Source organism: Anabrus simplex, chromosome 1, assembly GCF_040414725.1.
Source record: "Anabrus simplex isolate iqAnaSimp1 chromosome 1, ASM4041472v1, whole genome shotgun sequence".
Taxonomy (NCBI): Eukaryota; Metazoa; Arthropoda; class Insecta; order Orthoptera; family Tettigoniidae; genus Anabrus; species Anabrus simplex.
In genome coordinates, this window is record NC_090265.1 from 491,681,545 (window position 1) to 491,699,345 (window position 17,801).

Sequence of the window (17,801 nt, forward strand, 5' to 3'; positions counted from 1 at the left end):
CATGCAGTTTTAAAGCAGTTGACTGACTGTTGTAGTTCTGCAGGTGTTAGAGCAGGAGATGTGGTATCAATGGCATCCTGCACTTCTGTCACCCAGGTAACCAGAGTATGTCTTTGTGAGCAAAGCCTTGCCAGGTTGAAAAGGTCTCCATCACAACATTACTAACAGTAATGAGAACAAAACTTGTACATCAACAAATCCAACTCAAATCATAGACATTCTTGACCTCATTAGGCAAGTTAAAACTATCAATGTCCCTATACTTGAAAATTTAAATTCTGAGAGGTCATTACCTCCAAAAGTATTGAAATGACTCTGAAAATAACTGCTATAATGAAAAGGCCTAAACTGAATTGAATTTGCAAGAAATGAAAATGTTGATGATGAAGGTATGGAACAAAGTAAGATTTGTGGAAGAGAGATAATGAATAAAAGAGATTCTGAGTGTAATTAATAGATAAAGTGAGAGTAATGAAGAAACATAGAAGATGAAAAGTAGAGTTGTTTAGAGCAGTAAATAGTGATAAGAAGACATTAAAGGAAATAATTCTGATAATAAAAAAGTACCAAATTACATTAATTACAAAATCACATCTTTATTTACATATTTCCACCTTTAGTGATCAATTGCTGAATAACAAAAATATTTAGTAGTTTATTTGACAGGTTTTGTTTTTAGAGAAATATCTAGCATTGGAAATGCAATTGATGGAGCTGCCATTGGAGAGCAAGTTACATACTCTTCAGCATTATATCACACAGTCAATTGTACAACAGTGTGTTCTACTAATTACTGCCATTGTTTAGTTAGTGCACTAGGATGAAACTCTGTCTCAAATAATGAACAAGTTCTTCAAAACTGAGCAACAAGATAACAGAAAATGCCTTCTAAAATGAAGGAGAAATAACAACAAAGTTCTTGTTGGAGTGACTAGAAATGATCCTTCATTTTTACTTACATTGCAGTAAGGTACATCAAAAGTCATTAATAAATTCTAATTCATTAATGAAAAACTAAATATTCAGCTATATTAATTATTTAATCCTGATAGTAATAAGTAAAAATTGAGATTTATCAGAGAATTCATTTCACTCCTGATTGGCAGTTCTGAACCTAATATGAAATATATAAATTGAGCCTATAAAATCTAACTAAAAAATTAAATATTGAATTGGTACTCAATATTAATTTGTGACAGTCTTATTGTATGAAACCTGAAGACAAAAGTTGTGTCAGAGTAAACAGATATTCTCCATTATCTGATAGCAGCTATTCCCAATAGATTACGTTGGAAAGTTCCATATTAGCTCATATTTCTTTAAGGAAACTTCATACTAAAATATTATTTTGGTCTTTTAGCTTTGACTATTTGTACATAGAGGATGTTAATAGGCTTTCTCTCATCAAGGCTGTAGAGCAGAAGTATTGTACAGAAATAATTATACCATTTTGGATTAAATTAATGCACCTTCTAAAACGATGGATGTATTGCTGCTCTAATATAACGAAGCCAGCAGCAACACTACCACCACCAACAACAACAATAATAACAACAACAAGGAAATTAACAAAAATCAACATCATTTACAGTTAAGATCTTAAAATCTTAGTTCAGTCATAATGATAAACTACTCAAACCGAGAGCTACTACGGCCTAGATGGATGAAGTTTATTATCATCCTTTGTATGGTGAACACTAAACTTAGAAGCATTACTTCCAATATCAGTCCTTTGGTATATTTGCTTGGTCATTTTGACTGGTCTCAAGATGTGTTAGAGAGCGAAGAGCCTCTGCCCTCTGCTGAGAAGAGAGGTGCTGAAAGAGTTCTGCCGTTGCATCCAATATTACTTCAGGACATTCCTGGAAAAATATCATCAAGCTTAAACCCCACATCAAAGTAAATATTATTCCTGACACTTCAGAAGTTAAAGAAGGTGCTTAAGATTTAATTTGTGTCAGCCTTTAAGATCCCTAAAAAAAAAAAAAATAGTCAACCTTCAATATCAATAAAAACTAAACATATTTCATGCTTTTACAGTGGCACTGTAACACAATATGTCAAAAAGGATTAAAACATTGAAGACCATGCCTGAGCTATACTCGGCTGATGTGAAATGCGGTTAGGCGAAATTTCTCAAAGAAATCATGAACGCTCATCCGCCAATTCAATGCAGTATGATATAAAGACATTCACAACCAGTATATGTTTAGACACTAATTGGGCCTTCTTCAGCTGAATAATTTAGACAAAGTTAATAGTTAAAATGAACATTTTAAAAATAAACAGATTTAATAATTTAACACCAACAAGTCTGAATACATTATGATTCTAAAATGACATAATTTAAATATATTTTATAAAATGGGACATTAACATTTTTATATCCAGTATAAAACATTGATTATGAATCTTCAAAATGAGTTAACCTTATAAAATTCTTATTACGAAGGGCGTACTATATTGTTTTACACTTTATTTTTTTCTACCTAAATGAAGTACAGTACACATCAGTTGTTACATCCACCTTTTCAACATAACCTCCTTGTAACTGTATGCACTTCTACAAAAATATTTTTCTCTACTCCACTTGGTATTCTTGCTTTTGATTTCACTGTACTTCCAGAGGAGGATGGCGTTCCTTGTTAGGCCTGGGCCACATAATCATTCTAGTTCATAAATCATCCACCAGACCAGTAAATATAAACTTACAATAAAGTTTTATAGATAATTCCATGATAACAGACATTACTCCAATTCTTTATTGTTCTCAATATGCGAATTCTTTTACGAAAGAAAAATCACATAAGAACACATTTACTTCTTTGTGTAACAACATTATTGTCACTACAATACATATACTATTCTCTTCAATCGTTCTTTTTTTTGTCACACTTGTGTTATCTTTTTTTATTCTTTAAAAATAATCACTCTTTTTTTTTAAACAATCTACAAAGAACTTATACATGTTTCACACCACTGACCTATTGGTGATGTTTCTTGGCGCCCTATTGGAAGTCTTTGTGTGTTAATATGTCCACTGCTATGTCACAAGTCTTTAAAAATCCTGTCCACTGGTACCTTATTCATCGTAAACTGAGCATGCTAACATATAAGCAGGATAAGTGTATGGACTTTATGCATCCAGGGACACAAAACATTAATATATTAACGCAATTTATAGATCATCACAACTCTTATTATTTTATTTATTATATTAAATATGATTACTGAAGGTTTTACCACAATTAGGATAACGGACCTATGACAATTATGCCCCCTAAAACCTTGAATATCTATCCTGGACCTTCCTTTCTCTAGGTCTTAAATTATATCTAGGTGTCCAGATATCTATGTCTTCATCTCTCTTATCCTCCAAGGTAGGTATCGGTGTGTGTTGATCCTCCTTGGAATCCGCATTCTTCTGGGGCCCCTTAGAGAGTGTCCACTCTCCGGTCTCTCCGCCTTCTTGTAGGGGATGAGGTAATGCCTTCAATTCTGACATATGCACCTTCATCGACGGTACAGTCTTCAGGAGATACACACCATTTCCCAACTTTTTACCCACCTCAAAAGGTCCGAGCCACTTTGGAGCCATCCCAGCGTGGATCTTTTAAAGCTTTTTGCTGAGGGGATGGTTTCGACGAGGAACTAATGTTCCAGGTCTGAACTCCCTTTCCTCTGGTGTATCATTGTTCTCGGCTTCTCTCCTTGAGCGCTCTTCGGCTTGGTGGTGCACCTGTTGAATGTGCCACTGGTTCCGCACATGCCATGCATCAGGATCCTTCGGTTCCTCTCCTTGTCTATGGATGAAGTTCCAGTAGCCAGTTCTCTTGATTGGACATCTAAGGAAATGTTCAGCAGGTGAGAAACCCATGACATGATTTACCCGCTGTCTGATGGCCAGAAGAGACTCATGTAGGTGTTGGTTCCACTTGGTATGTTCTCTGTTGACCAAGTGAATCCAAAACATCTTCTTTAGCTCCTGGTTTCTCCGTTCGGTGCGACTCACCTGTAGACGGTACATCGGTGTCGTCCAGTGTTCAATTCCCCACTCTGACAAAGTTTGCAACCACTGTCCCTAAGTGAACTGACTGTCATTGTACATGAGCAGGCACCGAGGATACCCATACCGACTGAAGACTTCAGTCCTTAAGAGTTGTAAGACAGTCCCAATGTAGCTTCAGGGATGGCGAATCCTTCCACCCATCTGGTGAATAGATCAGTCACCACGAGGATCCCCGTTTTTCCCACGAGATGTTCTAGGGTAGGGTTCCATAAGGTCAAGGGCGAGGACCTCACAAGGTTGATGTGGTCGGCATCCTCTCATGCTGGTACTCGCCTTCTGGTTGTTTGCCTTTGTTCGAGCACAGATTGCACTGGCTTGAACGTAGTTCTTGATTTCCTGACGCCTGTACCCAGAAGAAACATCGCTGAATTGAAGAATAGGTTTCCTCTTGACCAGGATGACCAGCTTCTGGATTATCTTGGAATTTGTTCAAAATCCTCACAGTCTGTGACTTCGAAATGACGATGACAGGAGAAGATCCAGGCAGGTGGGAAGTATACTTAAGTATGCCGTCTTCGAGCTGGAAGTTCTTGTAGCACATCTTAACCCTTTCACTTTCAAGCTCTTAGCTGATGGATGTGTGAAAACTGACAGCCATATTTAGCACACTATGCACACACTTCTTTTAAAATTGCACTGAAGGCACACCAATGAAGATATCAACATGAAAGTTGGCAAAATTATAGAATATACATCACTTAGTATCACTGCATGTAAGTCATTTCCCTAAACCAAAAGCGTTTAATGTTAAAAAAGAATAAATATAGAAGCAAAGTTATAAATTTCAGATTTTGAAAGTTTGGAAGTAATTCTAGGAAATAGTATTCACAATCCGAGTTTGTTATTCATGTCAGTAGGAAGGCTATATTATTGTTTACTATCATGGTAAATATTACGATTCTATGTCCATTACATCCAAGGATAGATTAAAATGTTTAAAGTTATGTAACACTGAAAAATATCAGCCATTTTTGCATAAAACACACATTTCTTAAATCTAATATAAAAGACTCACCAATGAAGATATTACCATGCAATTCAGTTGACCTATAGAAAATGAATCACTTATTATCACTGATAATGTGTTGGACATCTATACTGTCTGGTTTGAATGTGAAAAAGTAAAAATATTGGAAAACATAAATTTCATTAGGAAATTAATTTTAACCAAATTTTCTCAACTGATTCTGTCTGTAGGCCCTATTAGCACTTTAAAATTAAAAACTGTTTGTTCCTGAGACCATATTTTCTCAATTATGTAATGTGATGTACCACTGACCTATTAACACTTGTGTTTTGGGTAACACTCTCCGTGTAGTCCCTTGCTACACCTCGTACAAATGGTTCTTTATCTCCGCTTCCTCCCCTCTGAAGTACAGACACAGGACCTGGACTCCCTCCTATCAGGCAGTTTTCTCACACCTGGTGGCCCTCTAGGATCATTCGCTGAAGCATTCTTTGTTTGCAACCACTCACCCCCTAAATGTTCAATGATCTCTACAATAAAGTGTAGCCTAGATTTCAGTTTTCCTTGGCCTTTTGCATGTTCTTTATATAGAATGTAAGAATTCAGGACCATTCTGGCGATGATATTAAATGCCACCTTTTTCCAATATCGAACAGTTCTGCGCTCATCTAGGTAGGCATACAACATCATATCAGAGGTATCAATGCCCCCCCATGAATTTATTGTAGCTGTGGATCACTTCTGGTTTTTTCACAAGCTTTACGGTGTTCCCCCTCTTAATTACTACTTCCCTAGAGTTAGCTGTTGCCTTACTGGAGAGAAGAATAACAGGTGCCCTTTGTGATTTCTTCTCCCTGTAGGCACAGGCCAAGACAGGCCCAGAACGACAATACAAAGTTTCACCTATTCCAAACTTCCTTTTACAACTCTTAGGCAGATACTTTCTGTTTCTCCTTACAGTATCTGTTATATATGTTCCTAACTTGAAAAGGTCCTTTACAAGTGGAACAGACATAAAAAAATTGTCCACAAACACATGGTATCCTTTCTGTAAGTAGTTCCCTAATTTCAATAGTCTCATGACCACAGTGTACCCCAGTCCGCACTTAGCAATACTGTCCTTGTCTTCTTGAGACCTGGCTCCGCGGTAGGTGAAGAATCCCAAGCAGTAGTCTGAAACTGAATCACAGAGAATCCAGAATTTTATTCCCCATCTATGATGATGTTTATTGGGCAGATATTGCATTAGGTATGTCCTGTTCTTTGTCCCCACCAGACTTTCATCAATACTCAGTTCCTCGTGAGGAGTGTAGTGGTGCCTAAATATGTTCTTGGCATGGTCAAGTAAAGGCTGAAATCGAATACAGGGATCATAGGTTAGATCACCTGGTTGAGCACACTTTTCACTGTCCATTCGGACAGAGAAACATCACCATCACTTGAATAATTGTCAAGATATTCAGTGATATCATCGTCAGCTAAATGAACACTCTTCGCCATGTCGCGTGCGATAAATAACTAGGCCTAACCTAAATGAACTATATCTTACACTTCACTATCACTATGCACCTAATTATCTAAGAAAACTATTTCAATAATGAACTAACAAGTAAACTAAATATATTGCCTATGATACAGCCTAATTTCACTATATAATCACGAATGAAAACAGAGAGAAATGAACGCAAGTTTGCTGCCAACCACGATGTAAACAAGACACGGAACTCCAGTGAGCACATGTTTCAGACCTCAAGAATAACAATAAATACAGTTAGCCGGCAGTTCCCGCGGAGTATAACGTGAGATAAAACTGTACTCTTCTTATTCCGTGCAAAAAAAAAAATGCTATTTGGCGCGTAAATAATGAAATGATTATAATAAAGGCGGGTAACGATGGATCATTACACTGACAGTTTTCGCAGGACCCGTGGGTACCGATAGATCGTTACCTTGAAAGCCAAAGGGTTAAACTGAACTGGGACAGATCAACAATTAGTGCTGCGTTTGCTGATCCAGGATGCCATTCTGTTACAGGGCATGTCCTCAGTCTGTCACTTCCTCATTAAATCTAAATCGATCTCATTATTTCCTCGCCGGATAGCAAGGAGCACCGGGTCGGTTTGAGACCCCTTAGTTGGCCCAGGAATCTCTCTCTGTAATAAATTTGTGACTGATTTCTGTCCATCCTCAGGATTTCTTGATAGACTGTCCGCAGCTTGATTGGCTATGCCAGGAACATGACAAATTTCAAAGTCAAAATCGACAAGGATCAAGGCCCATCACATTAGTTTGGACTTAGTTCCAGAAACTTGGTTCAACCAAAGTAAAGAATTGTCTGTAAAGAGTCTGAACTTCCTCCCTTCTAGATAACCTCTGAACTTCTCGACAGCCCATACAACTGTTAATGCCTCCTTCTTGGCTGTACAATAGTTTCTCTCAGGAGCAGAAAGTTTCCTACTGGCATACTCAATTATATCCTTGTCTCCTCCTTCTGTCTCATGGAACAGTACAGCCCCAAGACCGATGTCACTTGCATCTGTCTGCAAGCAAACCTCCCGGCTTGTATCCAGATAAGCTAGACTTGGAGTGTCACAAATAGGTCTCTTTATCTCCTGGAAGGCTGTTTCTTCCCTTTGGGTCCATTTAAATGGTATGTTTTTATTGAAGAGGTCGGTTAGCAGAGCAGCTTTTGTTTCAAAGTGTGGTACAAAGTTACTGTACCACCCACAGAGGCCTAAAAACTGACGTACGTGACACTTTGTACAAGGCCTTTCCTATTCCTGAACGGCCCTATTCTTCTCAGTTTGTCTCTCCAAGCCCTTGTCCATCAATACATGACCTAGGTACTGAACTGAGTTTGATGCGAACTGACACTTCTTGACTTGGCAGGTAAGTCCGTGAGTTCTCAACCTGTCTAATATTCTAGCTAGGTGTTCCAAATGGTCCGAAAACGTCTTGCTGTACACAAGGATAGACCTGGCAGAATTCTTCTGTGTATCCGGACAAGACTTTATCCATCAGACACATAAAGGTGGCCGGAGCATTCTTAAGACCAAATAGCATGACTCTGAATTGATAGAGTCCTGTTGGGGTGGAAAATGCAATTGTCGGTTGAGACTCTTCTTTCACATGGACTTGCCAGTAGCCAGAGTTCAAAGCAAGGGTTCTGAAGACTTTTGCTCCACTCACTTGCTTTATCAGATGGCAGAGATCCGGCATGGGGTAGGCATCTGATATAGTCTTGTTATTTACCTGACGTAGGTCCACACAAAGTCAGTAATCACCATTTTACTTCTTAGGTAGTACTAATGGAGAAGCCCATCCTGATACTGAAGGTTAAATCAATCCTTAGTTCTCCATTTCCTTGATTTTTTTACTATAAATTTTTGTTTACCTGGATTAAGTGGGTAGGGCCTTTGTTTAACTGGGGCATTATCCTTACAAATTATTTTATGTTTTACCATTGTAGTAAATCCGATTCTATTAGTAATGACCTCAGAGAACTTATTCAGCAACTTCTTAAGGTCTTCCTTCTCCTCCACCCTCAACAGTCCTGTTTTCAGTTCAGCCAATGCATTGGTTTCTAAAATTTCCGACTCAAAGGCTTAATTTACAACCCATGCCAACCTAATTCTGTTTCTATTACCAAATAATATTTCATTGGCTGTATAATCTATCACTACCCCATATTTAGCTAAGAAGTTGTGTCCTAATATTATGTCAGGTATCAAATCCTTGACAATCCTCACCAGTATATCTATGACTTCAGTAGAGCACTTGGCTTGAAGAAAAGTACAACCCTCAATCTGGTAATGCATGTGATGAGTTGTCCCCCTGACTTGCCACCTTAGCAGGACGAACAGGTTTTTTTATAATTTTGCCACATTCATGCTCACAAACGAGTGTGAAGCTGAGTGTCAAGGATAGCAACTGAAGGCTTATCATCAATCGTCAAGTTAATTGCCGGGTGGGGTGGATTAGGTTCATTATCACTACAAATTTGACCAATATGTTTACCTTCTAGCCAGGTGTCATGTATCTGGGGCTTCTTCATTCTTCTGGAACCCTCCTTAACCCAACTCAAATGGTCCCAAGCTCGTTTTTTGGGCATTGGCCTTTAAATAGCCCGGTCTGCCCGCATCGGTAGCATTTCCGGGGTTCCTCCGCTGTAGAGGTTTTCGTTTTTGAGGTATGGTAACTTGTTTCTTTGTCTAATTTTGCAAAGATGTGACGGAACTCTTCAAAGGTTTTTGGTTGTGCCATCTTAACAAGCGATCGAACCTTATCATGTAGCAGTTCAATTATATAAGGGACGCTCATATCAATATTTTCCCTTTTGTGGACTCGCCTAACGAGCTGGAGTTTTTGAATTATGAAAGCTGCTTCTCTCATTCCACTGGGTTGCACTTCAGTTAGGAACTTTTATTGTACCGAAGTTTGGACAGACTTCAAGTCAAATCTCTGGACGAATTCTTTCTTAAATTCCTCCTAGTTGAGGCTGAGTCCTTTAATGGTCTGCCACCAGACCACTGCTGACAGACAATATGCAAGTATATTTCCGTAGGTATATTTGTCCTTCTTCAATGAATCCCTGAGGCAGCAGACAGGAATGATAGAGGTAATAATTACATGTGTGAATGATAGAATCTGATGATGTTTTTTCAAGAACAAAACATGTTATTCTGTTTTTAATTAAATGATAATCTTTCTCAGGTTCTCTGTTATTGAAAGTTTTCTCTTTCAGGTACTTTCTAATTTATTGATCTTAAATTATTTTTGACATACCAGTACCGAAGAACCTCACAGTTATGCATTAACTAAGTTGAAATTGAAAAGAAACGGTTTCCAATATAACAAACTTTTATGATATGCAAGCGAGAGATCTTAATTGGGGCCCACCTGGGCAAATCTATCCTGGAACTTGATATAATGTTCCCACTGGCATTTGTCTAAAGTGAGAGTTTAAAAGTCATTCCTGTTACGATAATGAAAGTCACTGCAGCTCAAGATTAATGATGATGATGATGATGATGATGATGATGATGATGATGACGACGACGACGATACGAAGTTTACAACCGGGTGAGTTGGCCATGCGGTTAGGAGCACCCAGCTGTGAGCTCACTTCCGGGAGATAGTGGGTTCAATCCCCACTGTCGGCAGCCCTGAAGATAGTTTTCTGTGGTTTCCCATTTTCACACCACGCAAATGCTGGGGCTGTACCTTAATTAAGGTCACGACCGCTTCCTTCCCATTCCTAGGCCTTTCCTGTCCCATTGTCGCCATAAGACCTATCTGTGTCGGTGCGACGTAAAGCAACTAGCAAAAAAATAACTTTACTTCTCATTAACTGCTGATAATTAATAGAGATGACAAAATGACATAATTATACCCTGAAGAAGTTCTTTCATGTGCTAATTAATTCACCAAAGTGTATTGATACAATTAAATAGTATCAGAATGAGTCACATCTGAATGTGTAATTTTGAGTTATGAAATAAGGAAATTGGGTATTGGGTTCCAACCAATTGACTTTGATGTATCACTGACCTTCTATGTTATAACCTTGCATGAAATGTAAAGGGGCTCACAGATACAATGCTTGAGATTCACACAGTATAATGTACAAATTTACAAGAATAAACTACATCTGAACTACTTTTAAAAGATACAGATATGTTTCTGTAAACATTCTTTACTTAACATCAACTTCTATATTAAATTATGGAAATTGTTGATAATATATAAATAAAGTTTATATTTAAATACAATTCTTACCATAAATGCAGTTTTGAGCTGTTGAATAATTGCATCTCTCCTGACACACTGAATATTGTTTGCAATTACAGAATTTGTAGAACCCTTCTCCAGCTGGCCCAGCAACCATGTCACCACTTCTCGATTATTTTCCCACAGATATGCCTAAGATAAGAAACACAGCAATGATTTTCATATCAACAAGTTATTTCCATTAATTATAAACATAATCTATTTGATAAGTAATTACTGATGGAAAATGAATGAGTCACAATGCTAAAAGGGAGGATCTTCCACTGTAATTTATTGACTTATTATTGTAAATGTATTATCTTGTCATACGTGCACTTTCAATGGTTCCAACAAAATTCTGAATTGCATAAAACTCACTAACGTTTAGCAATATGTTAATTTTGAAGGATTTTCATCCTTACGATGCCATAATAATGTTATTTGCTTTATGTCCCACTAACTACTCTTGACAGTTTTTGGAGATGCCGAGGTGCCCGAATTTAGTCCTGCAGGAGTTCTCTTACGTACCAGTAAATCTACTGACACGAGGATGACGTATTTGTGCACCTTCAAATACCAGTGGACTGAGTCAGGATCGAATTTGCCAAGTTGGGGTCAAAAGGCCAGCGCCTCAACCATCTGAGCCACTCAACCCGGCCCTTACTATGCCAAATGCTTCCTATACTACGGTCTGTCAATCTATAACAGGTAACAGTATTTGTTCCACTTCAAAATCCACCCTCCAACCAAAGGACAGTCACTAAAGCCTACACCAGAATGGGCAATCCTAATGAATTTGCCATCACCAAATTGTTTATTGCATCCACACATAATCTATTTCTATCAGCCACTTACCCACCACTCAAATATTGTTGCTTACTATCCTGGAGTACTTGAGATCTATCATCTTTTTCTTTTCACGGATCTCTTCCCGAACTGCCTTTCATTAATAATAATGACGTGTAGCCTCCAGAGAGGCCTGGTGCAGGTCTTTCAAGTTGACACCCTATAGGCAACCCGCACGTCTGTAAGGAGGGGGCCCTACGTAAGGTGATTTTTAACGCTGCAGACAGCAAAAACATTCAGGCCCCTAGCCAGAGTAATTAACCAAGTTAAAATCCCCAACCCGGCCAGGGATCGAACCCGGGACTCTTTGGACTAAACATATAGCCATGTAACCAGACTGTCTTTTGGTGATCAGATATCCTTCCAAAACCAAAGACATTCTGACCCACCATCAGCCCCATAAATCTCTGATCTCCATGCACCTTGTACTGTATTGCATATGTTCTGAGTACAAAACCAGGGATCCTTGTCACATCACAATAATAAAATATATTTTACTGTACCAGTGAAGTTGGGTGATTAAAACATGTATGTGCATGCCAATAGCCCAAAAACAAACGTACATTAAATGTGTTCTATCTCGGAAACCATTCGGCATAGGACATATTTCCATATGAAGTTTTTTTTTGCTTCAAATAATCATTCCTGTTATATCTCTGAATACTAAGCATTCCTCCTGGACACCCTGTATAACTTCCTTGATAGTGATTGCATTTAATTCTATAGACATACGAATTTGAAAATTATTACTATTAATGACATTTGTATTATAAAGTAACCTAGCATTAGTATTATACAAATCATTAATCAGGAATTGGATCTTAACCTCCTGATTGCATCCGGTCTATGGTTCATACACCTGAACCAGTGTTAGCTTATCCTTGCCTACTACATCTGATATTGCCAACCCCACGGTGTAGGGGCAGCATGTTTGCCTCTTACCTAGAGGCCCCGGGCTTGATTCCTGGCCAGACCAGGGATTTTTACCTGGATCTGAGGGCTGGTTTGAGGTCCACTCAGCTTACATGACTGCAATTGAGGAGCTATCTGACTGTGAGATAGCGGCGCCTGTCTCAAAAGCCAAAAATAATGGCTGAAAGGATTCACAGTGTCGACCACATAAAACCTCATTATCTGCATGCCTTTGCGCTGAGCAGCAGTCGCTTGGTAGGCCATGGCCTTTCAGGACTGTTGCGCCATGGGGTTTGGTTTGCTTTTTATATCTGATCTTGTGGATCTTTAATATCCTCAACTAGGTACTACAGGTCAAACTTACTTTGTACTTTTCTTCATTAAGACTGAATATACATATATGCTATCTTATTTGATCTTTTCTGGAAGAAGGATACACAAGGAACAGAAATACAATTTTCTCCTTTACATTATTTTGAATTCAGATGTTTTAGAACTACAGTTGAGTATCAAACTTTCCGAGGAGATAATTCTTTTTGGAAAAAAAACTTTTAAAACTGAATAATAGAATATATCCTTGAGGTAGTTGAATGCTTCACATGTTTGGGAAGTGAAATAATGCAAGATGCAAGGTTGCATAAGGAGATCAGCAGAAGAGTACAAGTGAGAAATACGTTCTAAAAGAATGTAAGGAACCTGTTGTGAAACAAAGAAGTTTGTAAGAAATGTTAAGAGATAATGTACAAGATGTACTATAACGCTATATTAAAGTATGTTTCAGAGACTTGGGCAATGACAACAAGAGATGAGAGTAAAATTCAGGCCAATGAGATGAAGTTACTGAGGAGTATGATAGGGGAGACAAGGAGAGACAATGTAAGAACTATTGAGGTCAGAGAAGAAATAAGGGTAGACAAACTGAAGGATAGGATGAAGAATAAATTGAGGTGGTTCGGACATGGTATGCGGATGAGGGAGGGAAGGATACCAAGTATTGCAGGCTAAGATAGAGGGAAAGAGGGAAAGAGGGAAAGAGGGCAAGAGGAAGGCCCAGAGCAAGATGGATAGACTCTGTCAAGAACAGTATAAGAAGACTGGAATGGAATACAATTGAATCAGCCATGTAACACAATCACTTCAAGTTTAATGCTCCCGTGCACTGTCTTAGAAATCAGATTCTAATCACCCTCCACACAAGTAAGCCACCTGGTTAGAACTACGCTATGAAATAAATGCCATAAATGGAATAGCAACCAGAATTTTCATGCACAGTTTTCAGTGAAGCATTCAAAATAATTGTACTCAATAACAATGATGTTAGAATGGAGATTTTGTGCAGTAAATTTCAAAACATTTCAATATATGTAGAGGCACTCACACTACACATTGTCCATCAAAAAATTGGGATCTCAATTCATTTATATTTGCTCCAATATAATTGGATGTGAGGCTTATGAACTTGGGACATCAGAATGGAGAGGGCAAAGTAGGCCTTAATTTCATCCTCATTAGTGTCAAACCACTTACTTGTCACATCTTTTTCCTTGTGGGTCCGATAATTATTCCATAGTGTAAATATTTGTTTCCTGCGCATTGTGGGGAACGACACAGACAAGAATTATGGTACAGAATTATCTAAATATCTGTCTCTTAGTTCTCCTGATACCCCTGGAGACCCTGTAAATTGATGAGTAATTAATTGGTTATCACTATTATTAACCCACACTCAGTCACTATGTTTTGCTTTCACACGCAGGGCTTTAGGTATGATTTCACAGTCACTCATATCAGATGAACTGTTGACGCAAGTGTAATAAACTGACAAACTTCAGAAAATTGAAAGGAGGATTGGAAGAACCTGCATCAACAAAAAATACCAGAAAGATGGACAGTGGCGGTTAATACCTAACAAAGTCGTGTACAAAGAGCTAGAACCCATTACAGATACTATGCGTAAGAGGAGACTGGGATTCTTTGGACATATCATGAGGATGCAGGATTCGAGACTTCTGAAACAACTAGTACAACACAATCTCGTCTCAAAAAATACCACAACAGGATGTAAATGGATCAGAGAAGTAAGAGAGGATCTGAAGGAAATAGGCCTTACAACAGAAGACACCACAAATAAGATAAAATTGAATACAAAACTCAAGAATACAAACCTCCGCTTTACCCTTACACAAAACAAACCAACAACACGTACATTTTCAACTGAGGAAAGGGCACGAAGATCGGAGCGTCTGAAGAAGTACTGGGAGGACCGCAAAGCCCGAACAATCCCTTCAGAGAGACCTGAACGACGGATTGACTAAAGTGATCCTATGTGGTCATAAAAGAAGAAGAAGAAGAAACTGATATAACTTGAAAATAATATTCTTTAACCCATGGGTAGATAATACAAGCATCGAGCTCGAATTATTATTATTTTTACGATTATTATTATTATTATTATTATTATTATTATGACTTGTGAGGTATGGCTATAAAGTGTTTACATCTACTTATTAGTATTATTAGTTATGTAGTCGGACGATCGCATTATTTATGAGGTTATGTCATGAAACATGTGCTGTATATATTTATATGAAATTAGTTAATATAAGAACCTATAATTAATAGTATATAATTTATTATTACCGTATATATGATGTATAATCCATAGTAACATTGTGCAACACACTGTAATATCCAGAATAACGAGAACTATTTAGAACCTTCCTTATAATTGTAACTATGTATTAGGCACTGTAGAATTTACGAGAAAAGGTGTTGTGTAACATCCTTCTAGAAGCCTGGCCAGGCAACATATATATAAGAGGCAGTCTTTATGGTGGAGTTGAGTTATTGTTTAGTTGGAGTTGTTTTCGTGAGCTCGTGGTGTGATTCTGATGACGTAATTGTAACAGTCAAATTTTTTCAAGATGGCAGTCGCATTCTTCTTATTTTGTTTGTTTTGTTTGTGACGGCAGTTGATTAGGTTATATGTGTGTTTAATGTGTGAATAATTAATTGTAAATAAAATCCGCGTACACAAGTGACAGCATTTTGTGTGCGTCTTTGTGATACATCACTGTCACTTTCACTTAAAATCTCTTCTTCAATATCATCTTAATCACCACCACTGTCCTACGAATCACTGTCTTCAATTAACTCAGCAGTAGCACTGATGAAAGCTGCCTATACTACGCCCAGAGCCATGGCTAGGAGAATGACAGACACTTGATGAAATGTTTGTGCTTTTAGAGGCTACAATTAGGCAATAAGTAATGGTACAAGTTCTTAGGAGAGCTGTAGTAAACAAGCCACATCCCTGTTCTATTCATAGAAGTTTGCAAAAGGGAAATGCCTGCAGGGGTTGATCAAAATATAAACTAGTACATACGACTTGGCGCTGTACATGAATGCCTCGTCATCTGAGTTGAAGGACTGGCCAATGCTCGCATGAACTTCAAGTCAAATGAGTCGAGTGGGTCAAGCAAGGGCTCAATTAATTTTTAAAAAATATTTTTTGTGTGTACAATGGTGTCTGAAGGATAGATATACGATTATGTTTTGAAACGGCTTAACTATGTCTACTTGTATGAAAGAAACAGCATGTACAATATAGCATTCATTTTAGAAAGAGCTTGATTACTGGAACTGAGCCCTTTCTAAAGTGAACTCGCCTGACACCAATCCCGCATCCCTGAACAAGATGTTTACTATCTGCGGCAACTATGGGTGTATGTATTCAATATTCATAACGTGAATACACAAACATCTGATATGTATGCTTACCACGAAACCCAGGAAAAAAAAGGTGGGCCAATTTTTTTTGTACATTCATCCAGGACTATATACATTAAACCCTTGATGCCGACCTCCGTAAGTCATATAAACCTCCTTTTCTTCACATGCTGCTGACCTCCATGCGTGGTATAGACGCCTATACGTGTAACTTCATTTTCTTCTAGCTTGTAAAGCTTTAGAGTTCTTAAAGGTGTCGAGATGGACATGGTATATCTTTGAAGGTGAAGATCCTTGCCTTCCTTGCATGTATGAATCAGTACAAACCAAATTGTCCGACTCGTTGGCTGAATGGTCAGCATTCTGGCCTTCGGTTCAGAGGGTCCCGGGTTCGATTCCCGGCCAGGTCGGGGATTTTAACCTTAATTGGTTAATTCCAATGGCCCGGGGGCTGGGTGTTTGTGCTGTCCCCAACATCCCTGCAACTCACACACCACACATAACACTATCCTCCACCACAATAACACGCAGTTATCTACAAATGGCAGATGCCGCCCACCCTCATCGGAGGGTCTGCCTTGCAAGGGCTGCACTCGGCTAGAAATAGCCACATTAAATTATTATTATTACAAACCAAATGTTCTTTCTAAAGAGTTTGAAATACAGTAGAAGTCCGCTAGAGTGAGTACGGCATATAGTGAGAGCTCTGTTGTAACGACAACTTTATTCTGTCCCTTGAAAATTCCTATATTAAACAGTGTATTATCCTTTAATTACAATGAGAACCCTGTTACTGATGCATTTGTTATTACAAGTGATTTAGCATGCGTTATATTTTCCATTATCGATATTTATGCACTCCAGCGATTATATTGAATGTGGATGATCATCTTAGGTATAGTTTTTGTGCTATGTGCACTAGCGAGCTCTCTTGTTGACATTCGAACTCGAAGGGGATGTCAAAGTCAACTAGTAATACTTGTCGACTGGAGTTCTGTAAACACAAATGAAAGAGAACATGTTTCCTTATTGTAAATGCGTGAAAAACGTGTCCGATAAAAGTAGTTAACTCGTTAGAAATAAAGGCTGAAGTAAATGATCGCTTAATTTAAATGCTATGTACTGAAATTAAGTAAGAATGTGATACACGTCAAAATACAGCGCAGAGTGGATGACTTATTTCAGAGCTTAGTTAATTCAGTAAAATCTCGTTAGGATGTTTCTACAGGACACAGAAAAGAGAATGCGTTAAGTGAGAAAATGTACTATTGAATACACGAATCAGAACTATCAAAACAGGGATATGTAAACATGTGATATGTGTTTTTGTCATTTTCCAACATGCGTATGTTTTATGCCATGTATGTACAGGTACAGTGAAAGATATAGGCTATCTACCATTTCTAAAGATGAGAGTATTAAAAAGTATGAAAAATATGAGAGAACGAATATGAAAACCTTTTCCACTGGGGCTTATTAAATAACAGCGTGTAAAACACCAGACAACAA

At 38.0% G+C, this 17,801-nt stretch overlaps 1 protein-coding gene across 2 annotated transcripts in view; it reads right to left on the minus strand.

Moving 5' to 3' along the window:
* Window positions 1-571: 571 nt before the first annotated feature.
* The window catches only part of ACC (acetyl-CoA carboxylase), a 391,497-nt gene continuing 374,267 nt past the window's right edge, over window positions 572-17,801 (minus strand). For both annotated transcript variants that reach the window (XM_067135322.2, XM_067135321.2), the window contains exons 40-41: window positions 10,815-10,958; window positions 572-1,862 (exon numbers count right to left, since the gene is read on the minus strand). In XM_067135322.2, coding sequence (XP_066991423.2) covers window positions 1,725-1,862; window positions 10,815-10,958 — 282 coding nt within the window. In that variant the 3' untranslated portion in view covers window positions 572-1,724. The remainder of the gene's footprint in view (window positions 1,863-10,814; window positions 10,959-17,801) is intronic.